The 18,372-nt window shown below is 41.3% G+C and overlaps 2 protein-coding genes across 6 annotated transcripts in view; both read right to left on the bottom strand.

Annotated features, from left to right (window-relative positions):
• Positions 1 to 6,722, bottom strand: part of sept4b (septin 4b) — a 50,008-nt gene extending 43,286 nt beyond the window's left edge. The window contains exons 1-2 of the mRNA XM_040009041.1: positions 6,421 to 6,722; positions 2,519 to 2,526 (exon numbers count right to left, since the gene is read on the bottom strand). Of these exons, the coding sequence (XP_039864975.1) occupies positions 2,519 to 2,526; positions 6,421 to 6,472 (60 nt within the window). The 5' untranslated portion in view covers positions 6,473 to 6,722. The remainder of the gene's footprint in view (positions 1 to 2,518; positions 2,527 to 6,420) is intronic.
• A 1,986-nt stretch (positions 6,723 to 8,708) lies between these two features.
• limk1a (LIM domain kinase 1a) overlaps positions 8,709 to 18,372 on the bottom strand; it is a 54,077-nt gene continuing 44,413 nt past the window's right edge. For all 5 annotated transcript variants that reach the window (XM_040009035.1, XM_040009036.1, XM_040009038.1 and 2 more), the window contains 12 exons: positions 17,774 to 17,989; positions 17,339 to 17,444; positions 16,763 to 16,977; positions 16,434 to 16,620; positions 16,095 to 16,181; positions 14,991 to 15,122; positions 14,770 to 14,829; positions 14,074 to 14,139; positions 13,212 to 13,380; positions 13,051 to 13,106; positions 12,303 to 12,460; positions 8,709 to 11,892 (listed from right to left, as the gene is read on the bottom strand). In XM_040009035.1, the coding sequence (XP_039864969.1) occupies positions 11,724 to 11,892; positions 12,303 to 12,460; positions 13,051 to 13,106; positions 13,212 to 13,380; positions 14,074 to 14,139; positions 14,770 to 14,829; positions 14,991 to 15,122; positions 16,095 to 16,181; positions 16,434 to 16,620; positions 16,763 to 16,977; positions 17,339 to 17,444; positions 17,774 to 17,989 (1,621 nt within the window). In that variant the 3' untranslated portion in view covers positions 8,709 to 11,723. The remainder of the gene's footprint in view (positions 11,893 to 12,302; positions 12,461 to 13,050; positions 13,107 to 13,211; positions 13,381 to 14,073; positions 14,140 to 14,769; positions 14,830 to 14,990; positions 15,123 to 16,094; positions 16,182 to 16,433; positions 16,621 to 16,762; positions 16,978 to 17,338; positions 17,445 to 17,773; positions 17,990 to 18,372) is intronic.

Here is an 18,372-nt window from a genome sequence, read left to right as displayed (position 1 = left end):
GGTCTCACAGTCAATTCTCTATGGATGCATCTTGTGGAAACTCAAGAAACCACAGCTGAAATAAGTTAACAGTTCTGATAATTACTAGATCAGAGAGGACAGTGGGGAAATAAAGATACTAAATATCAAACCTGTAACATAATCTGCGGTTTTAGCGTGTTTAAGTCAGAAAAGCAACATTTTCTCAGCATTTTCCCCTCTCTCACAACCGGACACACCGGCTGGCACTCCCCGAGCAAGATTCTATTGGAGGTTTCTTCCTGTTAAAAGGGAGTTCTTCCTTCCCACTGTCACAAAACAGTTACCATTCATTTATTTGATTTACTTGCTTGTTTTCAATTGGACTTTCTTAACGCCTACTGATGTCGTTTTACAATATTCACACAGCACCAGGCCTTTGGTGCAATTTTCAAACTCTTCGCTCTCTAATTTGTGGCGACTCAAGCAAATTTCCATCACAGCGCCAATGATAATCGGATGATGAAATGGACATAATATATTAGGAAATTTAAAAAAAAAAAAAAAAAAAAAAGGGATTCATAAGAAATCTTTTTCAAAAACATAAAGCTGTTAATAACCGCTGTATGTGTGACGATGTCCGTGCGAAGTCTCATTCAGATTGATCAACCCATTAAGGTGGAAATGGGTTACATACAGACATATATACATAAATATGCTATGATCATTATAGTAAGAAGACAGCTATGGAACTATCTATGTTAAAGTTTTGCTTGCTAAAGAGAGAGAAGTTTTTAAGACATTTAAGTAATGGTAAGGCTTGATTCAATTTTCATTTGTCCTTATTTAACACCCTACTGGAAAAACAAGACAAACAGAATGTAATCATTCAACATTCCCTCAGCTTAATTGCTTGCTATTTTTACTTCACAATGACAACAAATAGTGCAAGTGTGTCTTTAACAAAGAAATGGCTGTCAATTGACAAACAGGCGTGGTGCAGCATAAACTAGACATTCTGCATTTCCAGTTTCTAAGTTAACCCAAAGAGAGGTGCACAGTTGCAGCAACAGCAGATGAGAAAAACAGACGCAGCCAAAGGAGAATCAGAGGAGAGAGGGAAACCGGCATCCGCTGCAGTCGCTAGCAAGCTAATGGGCTAATAAACTCCAACTATAGAGCGCCTGCATGTTGGCTGCAGTGGCAAGCAGCAGCTGAAGCCTCAGAAAGCTAATGGCTAGTTGAGTAAAAGCCACAGAGGAATGCACCATGCTGATGTGTGTGTGGAGAAGTTCTCTCAAGAGAAGCAACCGTCCTTTTCTACATGCTTTCCACAGCTGGTACTGCCCATCTGACGTCTCTGTGTCTGTGTGCGTGTGTGTGTGTGCATGTGGCATTTTTAGGGTAACAAAAGGAAGCCACAGCCACCCTCTTGAACCACCACACCCCACAGTCCTGCGTGGTTTTACAGCCACTGGGTGTGGGTGCAGGGGAAGGGTGCTTTATTTATGTCAATCTGGGCCTAATGATGGCTTTCAGATGTGTAGATACAGTAGACTGTGTTTAATGAGAATAGCAACAATGGGTGTGGTTTGAAGAGCGAGAATTAAGATTATGCAGACTCGGACATCTGCTTATTTAATCACATACCCAACGAAAGAGGTGCCAAACCGTCAGGAGAGAAACGAGCGAATGCTGTCATCCAGCCAGGAGCTACAGCAGCAGCAGCCGCCACTTCTCGGCCTTGGACAGATGCTAGAAGTTTCCTCCCTAGGTGTTGTTCCCTCTGTCACCACACCCTGCAGCTCTGTCACACAGGCCAGGAATGCAGCTGAGAAAGGAACCGGGGTTTGTCACACCCACGCAAATCCAACCCCTCTCCACTCGTCTGTGAACTGCTCGGGCTGGAAAACAAACACCCCGTCCTCCTCCTCTTTCATCCCCAGTCAGTGGGGCCAAACACAGCTGTGGGGTTTTGGACAGTGACATCAAAGGAGTAAAGCAAAAGCATTGGTGGGTTTTGACACTAAGGTGACAGTCATCTGGTTGCTGGAAAGCTGATCACACTTGACTGCAGTCACTCAAACTGCAGCACAGGTTCAGGAGAGCTGCTGACTCCAAGTTTCACTTTACATATTTGAGTGTCTACAGTCGCCCTTTCATCATCCAACAGACAAAAGAAAAAAAAGAAAGCTGGAACATGTAGCAGATTCTCAGCTGTCACTCTGCAGAACATGTGGAACAAGAAAATCTGGGCTCTGTGAACACACCCATTCACATGAAGCCAGGTGAAAAGCCCAGACCATTTCACACTCAAAATATTCACAGCAAAAAAAACAAAACCAAAAACAAACACAAGATGAGGGAGAGCAATTTGTGAAAAGAAAAGTGACTTCTGATCTGAAACTGAACAACAACTCCGGCTAGCAGGGATAAAATGCCCTGACATCCACAAACCACAATGTCCTCATTTTGGTGAGATAATCAAGGTCAAGCCTAGCCTCATCAGCGCCCTACTTTGTCTGTGGTTGTAGGATTTAAGCAAAAAAGGATTTCTTACCTCATCATCTGGTCGGAGGAGGATGACATCCAACACAGGTCGGACACATAGGGGAGGAGAAGAAACACATAAATACCAAAATGTTTAGTCATACAGACAAATCATGAGCAACCCTGAAACTTAGGAGAATATTTAAATGCAAAGAAAATGCTGATTATCTAAGAAGTGTTACCAGAAAACACAAAATGCTCCAAAACAGTCTCAATATTCAATCAAGTAATTCAAACAATTTTAAACAACACTCTCAACGACAAAAAATAAATAAATAAAATAACAAACAAGTAAGTAAAAATACATGGAACACCAATATATATTTGTAGAGCATTCTTTTGATGATCAAAAATAATTGACACATTTTTAGATTCAATCATAATCCCACAATTTAACCACAACAACAAAAACACATCTTTGTCTCTTTCTTTCTGGTGCCAAGATATTTAAAAAGGTTTCAGTGACATGGGTCAACTTTTACTGAAATACACACAAGGGATAATGAATAAAATTTTGATCCTGTTGGCTGTTTAAGCCTGTGCAGGTTGTACCCTACCTCTCCAACTTTGAACTTAGATAAATGGATGGATGGATGGATGGATGGATGGGTGTTTGAAAAGCAACAACATCAGCATGTGGCTTGTGGTAAAGCTCAAGTGAGGATGCTGCAAGCCCGCATGCTTAAAGGATGGAATTTAGTCATCAGCGTCTGCACATTTGTGTTATGTAAATAATTTGGGGCAGAGGCTCCTGGTGGGTTTACAGAGTTGGAGTGGGCTAGCCAGGAGTTTAGTTTGACAGAAAGCAAGGAAAATAACATTTGAAAACCAACTTCCACACAGAAGTCTTGTACTGGTGAAAGGTTCAGATAAAAATAGCATCAAACTGGCACCAATCTCAAAGTCTAGCACTTTTGAAACATTTGGCCACTCCAGTAATTAGTCATGAGCAGGCGACGATCCAAATTATTCATGAGGTTTGCCATTTACCGATTCTTTCAAGTCTTAAGAGGCAAAACAAATTTCTTTACTCCAAGCTGCCCATCCTGGAAGGCTTCCTGGCACGATAACAAATATTGATTCACTGCTTTAAACTCAGGACCATCTCTGCCTGTGAGCGTGCAGAGCAGACTGAGGCACAGGTCACGGAGCTGAAAGATCATTATAGCCTCTGCCACCATTTACAACCACTTCAGTAAGAGCAGCAACGTTACAGGAGGTGGTTTAGTCAGTCCTGCATATGGACAATATATAATGTATGAGCTGCATATTACTGCTGCTGCTCTTTAAAACCAAACTGAGCAGCATGTGTTGATTCCAGAAGCACCAAATTACTGTGACATGATGGCACAGTTAACAACAAACGGATAACTTTAACATTCACACTCACAGCTCTCCAAAAATATCTGCAAATTTTGGAATGAAAACATCTAATTATGGACTCACAGAACTACAGTAGTGTAAAAGCTACTTGGTTCACTTCCTAATTTTCTCTCTCTTGACCTACATGCTGAGATCCTCCACCAGCGAGGCTGTCAGCACAGCCAAAGCAGGAGGACAAGGCTTTCCCTGAGGAACACTGTGCCACTTGTCCCAAACACCCACTGTCAGCCATGGAACCCATGCTAAGAAGCTCCCAGCACACAGTTTTCATGCTGATGTTAATGCCAAAGGAGGCTGGAAGCTCTGCAGTTGCTGAGGCCAGGTGGAGATGCAGTGCTTCCTAAATGCTTCCACCTTGCAATAATACCACTTACAGCTAACTGTGGAATATTTAGGAGGGAAGAAGCTAAGTGCTGGATTTTATACACCAGCAACAATGGGACTAAACGAAACACTGGAATTCAAAGATTAAGGGGTTTGGCCCAATACCTCTACGATGTATAACAAACCAAACACTGCATGATTAACTCTGAGGGATCCAAATGTTTAAAAGAGTTTAAAATTGCCCTCAAACCTTATTTGTCTTCTAGTATGCATCGTGTCTTATCTATTGTGTAACATTTGGTTTAGGAGTAATATATCTTTGGCATTTAACAGACTGAGCTCTATTAAAGCTTGGGCATTTTATTATGGATACAAATCAAATAGAAACAGCTCTGGGTTCACTTTGGATAATTTTAGACCCACATCACTCTGACTTCTTCCCAAAATATTTATCCTTCTTTCAAACAGAGTGAAAAAGTGTATTTAGCACATACAGTACATCTGGTATATTTGTTAATTAAACCCAGTTTACATATGTTTACAATAAACTAATTGTTCTATTTTATTACATGCCAGCAGTTCTGAAAGGAAATGACACCTAAGAAAGAGCAAGCAGCAGGACATGGAAACACTAACATTTGAACTTATAACTATGCTGTGAAATCTAAAGACTCCACAAAAATGATTTAACAGGGATGCGGAAGATCTGTCTCTGGACAGTCTCATTTCCTGCAACAGGGATTTGGGTCTTATTGTGTATTAAAGGGCTGTTTTATTGCTTAAATCAGCATAGTAGTAGAACCTTACTACTACTTAGAGCAGAGACACTGAGCACAGAGCTGACAAAGTAAAAGGTTCACTGCATATTTCTAATCATCTGGGTGCAACATATGACATGAGCAACACACGAAAAGAATATCATATGAACGCTCAGCACAAGAGCACTCATCACCTCCCACTTTCTTTTCGCCATGTTTGTATCCATTACACAACCCTTCTGTGCATACGGTACACCACAGGGCAGCTGTTTCAATGAGGGGAATGTTTCAGCTCAACTGCAGCCTCCGGTACTTCACATCACAAGATCACTGCGCCCAATAAACTACTCTCTGTACCCACACCAACACGATAAGATACAGGTGAGATTCAAACTGTTTACAACAGGGAACCAAATCTATTTGATGTCAAGAGAACACAATGTGTCCAAAAATTTCTAAAATACCACTGAAAAAGACAAAAAACTTTACAAATATCTTGGCTTAGAAAAACCCAACAGTGGAGCCCAATGTTTGGTTTTGGGCTGTCAAATGCCGTTCCACAACATCCAAAGGAGAAAGAAAAACATAAAGGTGTCAGTGAAAAGCGATCTGAGGCAACAAACTGAACCAGAACTTCTTGTTTTATGGTGATGGTGTAATATACACTCCAAGCTCTCCATCCATCTCCCCAGTACAGTCATTTTGCCTCTGTACTTCACCACACTGGTTTTATAATGACCCAATGAAGCTGTGGTCCTTATCTGCATTAACCCTTTCAGGGCACATAGCTACACTAATTACCAGTCAAGTGAAGGCAGCTGGATGGGGAGGAAACTCTGCACTTGATGTCTATAGCCCCCCTTCCAGAGTTTTGTTAAACCTCTTGAATTAAAGCCAAATGTCTCCATTTTAATCACCTCGTAAAGGCTCATTTCAATCCTTTGATGCTAAACACAGCAGATTACAGAGATAAAAAAACAACAACAACAAAAAAGCAAAAAAAAAAAACAAAAAAAACACAGTGTCACGGTCCAAATATTTATGGAGCTGACTGCAGATCTGCGTAGTCCAGAAATAGTTCGGTGTGGTGAGTCTTTAGCTGCAGAATTATAGTGCTGTCGTCCCGTGTGGAGCTCAGGCTGCTGCCAGGCTTTCCAAGGATTTTTCATTCAGCGGGACGAAGTGTACCCTCAATCCTGTCCTGTCTGTCTGAGTAGACCCATAAAAATAAAACCTGCACTTAAATCATCGGCTTACAACCCGGAGCTGTAGCCAAACAGACCTGAGATGATGAAGATTGTGACGATTTGTGTGTTTAATTGATTAAATTATAACAATACAGTTTAAAAGGAAGGACATGTGATTATTTATTTATTTATTCTTAGGTAGGTCCTATTCAGAAAGTAGACGAGCATCTCCGCATTCAGTGTCGGATGTGAGGACTCACCGTGGTTGAACATTGCGGACCGAAACCGGCTGTTGCTGGATGAATTTTCCATCTTAAAGTTTCACTGAGCGCCAAAGGCCGCGACCTTCTTCTTCTCTTTTCCCCCCTCCTCTTCTTCGTCGGTATTTTCCTTAATTTCCTCTCCGAATCTGAACACAGTGACTGTAAAACACTCGCCTGCGTGCCGTAACCGGACAAACCCGTGTCTACACATACATATACACACACACACACACACTCTCTCTCCGTTCGCGGTTCAAACTGTCGAGCCGCCTCCTAACTGCCAGCTCGGTGACGTCAGAGAGCAGCCGCGGTTGCCGCAGCATCGTCGGAATGAAAACAATCGCACGTGGATGCGCGTCGGGAAGAACGGTCACGTGCGTCTCAGAGGAATAAACTGCAGCACTCCGGGGAAGCTGTTAGCATCGGAGGAGGACAGGTAAACACAGGTGTGTGTGAACGTTGGAGCGTCACAAATAACGACAAAGCTAAACTCCGTTTTTTTTATTTAGTTTTTACTTTATTTAGTATTTCTTTTTGAGGGAGGAGGCGGTGATTAGTTCTTTTTTGGGGGTCATTTCCGTCTATCAAAATTCTACAATCGAACAAAAGTATTGTAAACATATGATGGTGACGCTGTTCAGTTTCGCAAAATATTTGACATGATGTGATTGAAGTGTAGACATCCGGCTTTGATTCAAGATGTTCACCAAAATATTGCACTTAAATTTTGGGGGGAAATTTACTTATTTTAAATATTATTATTTTCAGTAGCTAGATGCTGTTTCCACCCATAAGATGCTTTGCCAGCTTAGGCTGAAACATTCGTCTAACCATCCTGAAATTTGAGCTTTTACATGTGTATTTATTAGTTAGTGCCAATCTATAATTAATTGATTTTGATGTATAAACAGGTTCAGGTTACTTTATTTGTATCCATAGGTAGATTTGTTCTGTAATCCTGAGTCATCAATCCTCACATGCACAGTTTCAACACACAGCAGACAACATAAGCATAGTACAAAAAGATTCAAAAAAAGAACTAAATCATTTTGAGCATTCAGTAACCCACAAAGTAACAAGGCTACAATTTGTTCATCTGAGTGATGGCTGCTGGAGTAAAGCTGTTTTTAAACTTTGTTCTGCACATCCAACCCTTGCAACTGTTTGATGTACACTAATCAGTCCGTTAGACCACTTAAGAATCTGACTGTGAATCTTCTCTTTATAATTAAAAATGAAAACTGTGACTCCAAGTAAGGGAATAAAGCAGGATACAACTTCAACTCTTTCATGGTTCTCAGACATGAAGATCTGCAGTTTGTATCGTCTCAGATTGGAGTCAGCTGAAGATCTGTGAAAAGTGTTGCTGTGACAAAGCAACACACTTGAGGGTGACACCTCGTTGAAGCTGTGATAACTGCACTTCTCACTAATTTCTTACTTACATACTCTCATTTTAGAATCTGAAAACTGCACCTCCACAACTCAACACTGAAATTCATGCTTAAATAATAAGACTTCAGCAGTACTACAAGAGTATATTTGCTTTTAGCTGGACTGTTTCTGATTTAATACAATTATCTTTAAACTGTGCGCTTTAATTTAAGAAAAAGCTGTAAACATGTCTTCCACTCATGCTGTGTTTGTTTATCGTTTTTAACAGTAGTAGTGACAGGTGTATACTAACTGTAAATGAATCTAAATGATGAGCGGATATAATAAGAGACAGATGGTGACATCTGGTGGTTGCTTTGTAAACACTTTTTTAAAATACTCACTCCCTCCATCATCCCAAGTTGAAACAAGCACTATTTTTATCACTTTAATGTTGCCCACACAGTTTCTCTGCAGCTAGTGCTGATACTGCTCTCCGAGATAAGCACATGTCATCGGAACAACCATATTTAGAGCTCACTGGTGCTTCAGTAGTGGAAGGAGGTTAATCGCAGAGTGAATATAGATATAATACTGCACAAAAGCCTTAAGTGACACATCATTTTTTATATACATCACTTCAGAGGAACCAGAACTATTCCTGAAGACTGCTTAAACAAATGACAAGAAAGCTGCCTGTTCATGCCGTGTTGGAGAATAAAGGTGGTCAAGACAAATATTGACTTTCAAGCTTGGATCTCTGTTGTTGCCTTATATACAGTATTTCTATGCATGTCTGCATATTTCATTAAACTGCTGCAAACATTTCCCATTTTCCTCGCTCCATATAAAGAAACAAAGGCTGCCTCCAGACTGTTGCATAGTATTGTGTAAGAAGAACAGACACCTGGTTTATTTTAAGGAGCAACAGTTTTATTTGTAGCTGTGACAAAATGGAAAAAAAAAAAGTTGCCTCCTCAGAGTCTAAACGTTCAGGATTAAAGTGCAGAATTGTTTTCACAGCTTGTGTGTAAAAAAAAAAAAAAAAAAAAAAAATTAAATAAGACAAAAAAGAAATATGAAAATATCAAAACTAACAATGGAGATCTGGAAAATATAAGTACGTTACAGAACAAGATGAAATCTCATACAACGTGGTTTCAGCAACGATAATCAACCCACTTGAATCAGGCTTGCACTTATGATACATTAAAAAAAAGGGAAATCAGTTCATGTTTTCAAATCGTTGGCAAGGCTAGCTTACAACAAAGGCACAGCATTGTTCAGAGGTAACGATCCTTTGCAAAGAAGTGCTGCGGCGACATTCTCGGCGATCATCAACACTTCCTCACAGACACGCCTAACATGCTCAACATGGCTCAGAGAGGGATGGAGAAAGAAAATGTGCCCACGGACGAACACATAAACTGGGAGGAGCTCACTTTACAGAAGCGTATTTGTGTTACGAGCGTACATACTGACATAGTTTACATGTTTTCTCAGTGTCGGTGCTGAGGAGCGGTTTTCTGCAAAGCTGCTGGATTAACTGAATCAAGAAAAAGCTCCAGAATATTACGGCCCTGAGCCAAAAAGAGTACAATGAAAAGGTGAGGAAGTGCTCTATTGTCAGAAAGACCAGCAGTGGTTGCATCCTCTGTGGGCGTCATACATGGAACAAGCAGTCAGAAACAACACAGAACATCATTCGCAAAGGACTGGTCTGTAGGCAGCAGGCAGAGCCGGGACATCTCATCCTCACGGTAGCAAAAGCTTGGAAACTTTAGGTTTATTTAGGTAGAAAAAGTGGTGCTGAAACGAAACTATTAGCAATATTACCTCAGATATATGAGAGGAGGGGTTGACGAATCTGCTGCCAAAAAACAGTATTTAAAAGTTTAACCATGTAAATGCATCTTCATAATAAATCAGAGGCACGCTCCAAACACGTTACAGTTTGCTATCGAGAGGATGAATTTCCCGGATCCCATTTTTTATAGTTAAAAGGCTCTATCAGTGTCTTGCATTCATATTTCAACCTGAACTGACATTATTTCCTTATCACAAGTAGCCCAAGAGAGAAAAATTAACAAACGTGGCTTTAAATAGCCACTTGGTTATATAGTGCAAATCAAAGTACTCAAATGTGTACAAAAAGATTTCAGTGGGTATATAGCTATTAAAAACAAAAAGAGAGAGAGGGATGCTGTGTTTTGTTTTTTCCTTTTTTTAAAACCCCGGCTTACTCAGTTTACACTTTTTGTCTTTCTTTTATAATTTTTTTTTTTTTTTAAATCTCAAATAAAGACAAAAATAACTCTGTTCAGAAGCTGAGCAGACCTAGCAAGAATATCATGCAGCTTGTGAAAACATCAGCAGGAATAAAAAAACAAACAAACAGATATAAATGTCTCATGTTAGAAGGTGCAAAGGAGATTATTTCTGAGGATGCACACAGACAATGGAAGGAATACAGTGATATTTACAGCCAGCGTTTACATGTAAACAAGAGACAGAGGTGTGGGACAGACAGCTGACGTAATGAGGCAGTACCTTAACTACTGTACAGTACACGAGAGAAGAGGGAACCCTTAAGAACTGCTTGATTGCTCTCAAAACCACATATAATTGTAGTAGTCTTAGAGTTTCAGCTAGTTTAAAGCCATTTGATGCGATTAGATTGATCCAGTATTATTTTAACGTTTATTCCAGCGGACATCTGTGGCGACACAAAAGCTCGCAGGTTGACTGCTGCTTTTTCGAATAGAGAGAAAAGACGAAAATGTAACATATACGGGGTTTAAAATAACGTTTTAGGGATTAAGATTGCACATACGTCGAACAGTAAAAGCCCCAAACCTGCCACAGTGGTGGAAATGTAGAAAGAGAAGAGGGGGGGAAGAAAAAAACCTTTCGGCTGTGCCTTTTTAACTGCAGTCAAACCTCTACTCTCCATTTCTGGTCGGCCAATAAAAATATGGCAATGTCGCGTACGTATATAAAATATGTCTGTACATTTACTATATTTAAAACATTTACATTGTCATAGGTTATGTACACTGCTAAGTGTTTAAATGTCGGTGCGGATGAGATATGCCAACGGCTCTTAAAACTGAGAGACAACGTACCAAATCTAGGCCAAAAAGGGGTGCGTGTACCTCCATGTGAAAGTCAGTGCTACACAAGAAATAGGGGAGAGGGGCAGCAACACAAGTAGATTAGTGGTTTGTGACCAAATGAGGTCAGAGGGACACGAAGAACCAGGATTTGCCCTGACAGCATTATTTACAGTCATGCGCTCTTCTGTGAACTATTTAAAGCTTGAAAGGGTTTGCTTCATGAGTCGATCTAAACCTCTAAACGACACACACAGACATACACACACACCCACACTCCCTCGTCTTTGACGTCCAAACAGAAAGCAAAACCAAACCTGCAAACACCTACTGCACAATATATTCTGTAGATGCCTGAAGTGAAGGTCTGCTGTATGCATTGTTTTTAGGGGTGGGGGCGGGGGGATCATATTTCCACATGAACATACACACTACAATAGTACAGCAAGTATTCTTGACCTGGTATGACCTCTAAAGTTAAATCTACATGATTCGAGAGCTGATTTGTGATTTGAAAGTCGGGTCTGATTGCATATGATGTGTTCCACTCTAGCTTCAGGTGCAGCAGAATCAAGCAATTCTAATTAATGTCTCTTGATTTTACTTTGAAAGTCAATATGTGTGCGCAGGTGGCTTTCTCAGTTTGACATTTTTCCCCCTGAGTCTATTTACTGAGCCTGAGCCAGTCTGCTCCCGCAAACATGGAGGGGTATTTACATGACTCCTCCGCCCACTGCGCCAATCCAGGCAAGGTGGTCGCCACCCCTGTGGGGGTTACTGATAACGTCCCACTTGTCCCTGTTGTGCTCGGGTCTACTCTGGCTGCTCGGGGTGGGTGTGCAGGCCGTTCTCAGGACGTGTTATGCTGTGGTGCTCCCAGAAGGCCTTGTGCAGCTGATCCACTTCGGACATCAGGGGCAGACCGATGTCCAAGTGCATCTTTAGGTTCTCCAGCCACTCCTCCAGTTTCGAGAAAGCAGGCCTGTGTATTAAGAAAGCAGACGGACACCACAGTTTGTAAACCTCTCCAATTTATTTGTATTTATCAAGTTCTTTTGTTATAAATTAAAGGGACAGTTCACCTCGAAACACAATAAAACTTGATTTTTTTGCTCAGAATTGAAAAATCCAGGTACCTGACGGGCGTTTACTTGAGTTAGTCATACAACACAGTGAAGGATTTATGCTTGTTTAATCCTTTTAATGTGCTGAAGTAACCAAAGTTGTTAGAATTGGAAGTTTAGGCCAGTTTCAAAGGATAGAGAAAATAGGTTTTTTTGGTTGGTTAGTATCAGAAAAACCTCTTTAAATAAAAAGCTGGCTCCTGTGATAATCCAACTCTTGGTGAACTGTCCCTTTAGGTTACATGTCAAAATGAATCCGGTGTCTGACCGTTTGTCTGCATCGAGGTCACAGCACACAGCAGCCATGGGGAAGAAGGCGCGGGGACAGTTGGTGGGACAGTAGTGCTCCAGGAAACCCGAGATGTTCAGTCCAAAGTCCATCGCTCTGGGGAGGTAGTCGGGGTCAGCATTCACCCTGCCAATGACCTGGAAAGAGCAAGAAAGAGCAAAAAGAGTTAAAGATTGAAGTGTCAGAAGTCTCCCCCAGTCTTGGTCAGCCCTCCAGCTGAAAACCAGCAAACCCTCCAAACAGAAGCTCATGGTGCCAGCAGACCACAACTATCATGTGTGTGCCCGTCAGCAGCCACATGAAGACTTCTTTGCTTTCCTGCCCTCTAATCCCTGTAATGTTCTCTGGATAATAACGTTCATCTGGAGAACTCATACTGGAGCTCCTACACTGTTGAGCCCAAATTATGTGGATGGTGTGTGGCCAGGCTGCAAGCCTTCATCACTGTGGCGCTGGATGCTCAGTCGGAAAGCAATTTTCCCCCTCTAAGAAATGTGGAGTTTGGGAGAAGGAAGACTGTTCCCCTCATAAAATGTAATGGTGTGTTTCATATGAGGCTAAATTCAAGGTTTGACAGTGTTAACTTTTTCCTCTAATTACAGAATAACACCTTAGACTGGTTTTATCATCTGGAGGCCCTGAAGACATTTGAGATTCCGGGTTTATTCATGAAAAAAATATAACTTCAGGAATCCAAAATATCCAGAGCAGCTGATGGATAGCTTACCTCGCAGAGCATGATACCAAAGGAAAAGATGTCTACTCTCTCATCGTAGCTCTTCCCTGCGATGGAAAAAGACAAAATATTTTTGGTGATCTCATACTCAATAAAATATTTGTGATTAGCACAGGTAAGCAAGGACATGGATCACTTCCTGTAGTTCATACCATGGATCATCTCTGGAGCCATCCAGTAGGGGTTTCCCACCACCGTGTATCTCTTCCGGCGGTCGGGCCTCTTGATGCCAGACAGCTTTCCCTGCGTCAGCTTTTCCCCGTTCTTGTCGTCCACCATGAGTCGAGCCAGCCCGAAGTCTGCCACCACCACTGTGTTGTTCTTTAAAGTGAAATATGCCAAAACATTTTATTTTTATGCAACAAGCATACTCACCAAAAGTCACTAAATGTGATTTTTACTACACAAAGTATTCACATTAACGGCATTCACAATATAAAATGATGTCAGATGCAATGAAATCACTTGCTGGGAGCAGGGGACAGCTTGTGTGTGAGTATCACAGGCTGACAGGTTTAATGACTCTTTTCATAAAGGAAATGGGCATATTTAGTTCATTCGCTTTACAGCTTGAGGGAAACACTGTCTGAAAAAAGCGTCAACCTGCTAGTTACTAGTTCTGGATTCACTCTTTTCACTATCAACATCATCACTTCTGAAAAAAAGACAGACATAGTGTTCAGGGATATATCTGTGGTGAATCAGCTTTAAGCTTCGCTAGTGAGCTTAAAATTAATCTCCAGGCTGTCAGGCAAACATTTTGTTGTCATGTGACACGTGTTCAGCACTCCCCTTGTTTAGGTCCGGCAAGCTGAATGTTTCTGCTTTAAGCTTCTTGTGTGGAGTGTTTTTTAAGTCGTCTTAGTCTCCCATAGCAACTGCGAACAAAGGCCTTTTTTGTTTTTGTATGAGCGAATGGCAGGTGCGCCGTCCTAAATCCTTAAAGAAAACATGCTGTATGTGCAGAGGTATGTCGGCACAAACACAAAAGTGTACAGGAAGACAAGTTCTTACCTCTCGGACTAGACAGTTGTGAGAGTTCAGGTCCCGGTGAATAATGTTCATGGAGTGCAGATATGCCTGAATGGCAGACAGACAGACAGATAGGAGAGGAAGGAAAGGCAGGAAGAATAAAAATAAATAAACAGTCTTTTGATAATCTGTAAGTAGAACACTGCCAAGTCGAACAATACTGTCTGGGTTTATTTCAAAAAGCTCTTGCTGAATATACAATAACACAGTCATGCTTGATATGCATCATTGTACAGCTATCTGGGGGGAAATCCAGAGAACCTGTGTTCTTATCCTGCAGGAATTTATGCTCTGATTTAACCTTTATAGTAAGAAAAGTACCTCACAAATGTTGTAGCTCACAAACATGACCACTAGAGGGAGACAACAGCAAGACTAAAGCAAAAAGTATGTGTACAGCAGATATTCAGAGTGCATCTAACAGGAAGCGGTGGTTATCTCTCACAACCACTGATCTCTACTTTTCTCTTGGCTCAACAGGATTTGATTTTTATTTATAAGGTTATGATCTTGGTTATGTTTTGTTATTGACAATACAACCGCACCATCTTCACTTGTATTGTGTTCTGTGTTTTTGTGTATGCAGTGGCAAAACAATAATAATGATCTAAACCACTTTCTCCATGCAGAAAAACCTTGGTTTGTTTTCCAGAGTGTATTAACAGTATATACACTCACCATCCCAGCAGCGATGTCCTTAGCAAAACTGACCCGCTGGTTCCAGGGATAGTTTGAGTCCTATAGGAAAAACCAAAACACACAACTTAATGTAACATACTGGTATAAAGTGATGAATCCCTTCTTCTTTATTTTTATTATTATCCTTATTAATAATAACCATGCTAGTCCGTGCATTGGAATTCCATATAGGAAACAAACACCCCCCCCCATTTGTTTACCATTTTCTTGATGATTTCCCGCAAAGTGCCTCCTTTGATGTACTCTGCGATGAAGTTGAGTCTCTTGTCTTTGTAGAGGACTCCGATGAACTTGAGCACATTGGGGTGATCCAGGCATCGCATGACTTTCACCTTAAAGACACAAATAATTATTTATTTTCACACACTGTCGTAACATCTCTGGGAAAAGTCCACAGCAGCTGTAAGGGATCTTAAATATTCACAGTACAAAACTATCACCTGAACAAATTATGACAGTCAGTGTTAATATTTTTGCAGTTACTTCTGCTACTTTACAAATGTGACTACACTACTGGTAAAACTAAAGTCACATGGAGGAGGCAGCACGCCACTGTTACACATGACATCTGAAATGTTTGCCTCCTTCTTTTCTAATCTTCACCGATGAGGATTACACGAGACTCAGTAATTTAAGACTTGGGCCACCTACAAACAAGCAGCCAGCACGAGTAATAATCATTGCTTAGCTGTGATTGGGGCTCATTTTACAGCGAATCTCTTTACTCACTTTTCTAATTACAAGACTCATCACTGTTTCAACCCAATAATAAAGCTAAATACCCACTCATAATCCACAACTAAAGTGGAACCATTTTTCTGAGCTTCAAACATCCCATTTAGGAGGCAGTTAACTGGATGAATGAGGCTAATCTAGCGCCAAACAGGAACACGAGGAGTGATTCAGATCCTCAAACCCCAAAAAGCCTCACAGAAATCTGAACCTGAGTCATCCTCTGCTATCGGCTCTCTTTAGGGAGGTCGGCAGAGAGATAAAGTTTAATGTGGGCGGTAAAATAAAATCTGCCCAGCCATCATTTTTGGGAGACAGTACTATGTGAGCATAGTGAACTGATATTATTTCAAAGGGGAGTTTATGCCTTTTTAATTTCATTTTCTCTTCAGGTGTGAGACGTCTGCCTTTTTCATTTACCCCTTTCCCACATTCAGGAATGTCTCACTTTAACTACAATCTTTAGCTTTGGCTTATAGAAGAAAAAACAACAATAACTTTTGTGCACAAGCTGCTCTGTGTTATGTTTCATTCACAGTCTGAAGTCTCTGAGATTGTCTGTCTCCACTTACCTCTTTGAGGAATGTTTTTTGAGTCTCGTCATCAAAGCGGATCAGCTCTTTCATCACCATCACCTCACCCGTCTCTCTGTGTGTCACCTTTAACAAGACACAATGCACAAATCAAGTTAAGCAACACTGACTGAAGCAATGTTAAGAGACAAAACTTAAAAAAGAAAAATTCCCTGATGTGATAAATCCCCAGTCATTCCATCCGCCTTCCACTATAAACTTCTTTCATCTCAATGCTTCCCCCTTCTGGATTTTTTTCAGTATGACTCGTTGCATGCTACATTTACAATGTAGCATGCAACTAATGAGTCTAAGGAGTCTCTGCCAACTCAAATCTACCTTTATGGCTTGTCCAAAGCATCCCTTCCCCAGCACTTCTCCGTGGATGAGGTCAGATGGGCGGAAGATACGGTGAGTCTGGTTTGAGACGACCCGAAGTGACTCAGACCGATTGATGTCCTTCCTCTGGGAGATTGGTGACGCGGCATTGCTGGATCCAGGCGACTTATCAGTGCTGTAACTTCGCCTAAAAGAGAGGAAAACAAAGAAATCAACCTTTTCATAAAGGAAGGTGTTCCACACTTTATTAATGGGAAGATGAGAACATACATTTACTCTTTGTAGCAAACTGTGATAAAAGTATATTAGCTGCTGCATTGATGTCTTACGTGATGATGCGGGATTTCAGGTTGCTGATGTCTGGATTGGGAGGCTGGGTGATGGGTAGGATGGGGCTGGGCCCTTCTGACAGTGGGGTGGACAACGGACCGTCCACCTGGTCCTCAGCCTCTGAGGAGCCTCCCTCCTGTCCCGACTGGCTGTGAGGGTCGTGTTCGATGGTGAGCTGCAGCAGCCGGCTCGTTTCCTGGATCAGCAGGTCAATCTGGAGAAGAAGAGACAGATCAGACAGGATGGTCAGATCAAAAAGTGAACGGCACTAATGCATTTCATAACTTAAAAGGATATATCTGCTCATTGGAGTGCTCTGGTTGGATTTGCTTATAAGTTCAGGGTTAGATGAAGCACTCATGTTTCAGTAACTTCCCTTATGAATTTACTGAAACATTTATTTATTTAAACAGCTGGTTATATTATTAAGTCTCATCTTGCCACTAGAAATCCTCAAAAGCTGAAGATGGATATCATCCCATTTTCCTCCAAAACAATAGGAACACAGAGAACCGCCTGAGTGAAACTAAAGCATCATCTTTTAGCAGCAAACACATAAAAATAGTTATGAATACCTCATCCAGAGGAACGTTGTGAATGGGCGTCCCATTAATTTCTAAGATCCGGTCTCCAACATGAATGGAATTTTTCACATCTGGGCTGATGCAGTCGGCATCCACCCTGGAAACAAAAGAAATCTCCTTAAACACCTTTGTACACACAGGGGACATTTTTCTTTTAGTATTGTCCAGAGAGCAGATAAGTCTGAGCTCATTTGAATAACAGTGACTATCCTTCCACTCTATTATACATTTTAAATGAATCTCATCTATCACTCTGGCCTCCATTTATAAATCCCCCTCCTTTATCCTTTGTCCTCCACCATTAACCTTCCCTAATGCTGCATCTCTTAACTCATTCCGCCTTTCCTCTTCATTTTCCACTTGCTCTACATTCCACAAACTGAAACACGATATTCATTTTATCCACAAAACACAAACGTGGCTCACTGGGAGACTCTGACGGTGTGTCCATGTTCGGGACTGTAGCCGTTGGTCGGGCTTAGCGGCTGGTCAATCGCCACGGAGAAACCGCGCCCTTTGCGTCCATTGTTGCCATCAGCGGAGGCCGGGATGGACACCAGTGTGACCGTGTGAGGGATCCGTGAGCATGGCGAGTCCGGTAGCGACACCGGGGTCACGATGGTCTGGTAGTAGCAGTGACCACTGGAGCCAGAGAGGAACAGAAGTAGAGATTAAAAATAGACTTTATTTTTATTTTATTTATTTTTCTAAAAATGAGAACAGCGGTAATAAAACAGATAATAGGAATCCTCGTGAGGTTTGTATGAAAAATCAACTTCTCATTACAATAATTTTCACAGTGTCACATGTTGCTTCGGCTCAGCCAAGACAACACTGTACACTCATTGTTTTGAGTCAGGTTGACCTTTGATAAGTCAGAATGTTATGAAGTGACTAATAACCTATGAGGTGATGCCCCCCCCCAACTCTAAAGCTGTTGCTGATATCCTTTCTGTGTCATGTCAGTCAGCAACATGCGACTCTCTCATTGAATGTAATGATCTGAGAAAACACCAGCTCTCAAG

Source organism: Simochromis diagramma, unplaced genomic scaffold (assembly GCF_900408965.1).
Source record: "Simochromis diagramma unplaced genomic scaffold, fSimDia1.1 OVJJ01000344.1, whole genome shotgun sequence".
Lineage (NCBI taxonomy): Eukaryota > Metazoa > Chordata > Actinopteri > Cichliformes > Cichlidae > Simochromis > Simochromis diagramma.
This window is presented reverse-complemented; position numbering and strand designations above follow the sequence as displayed.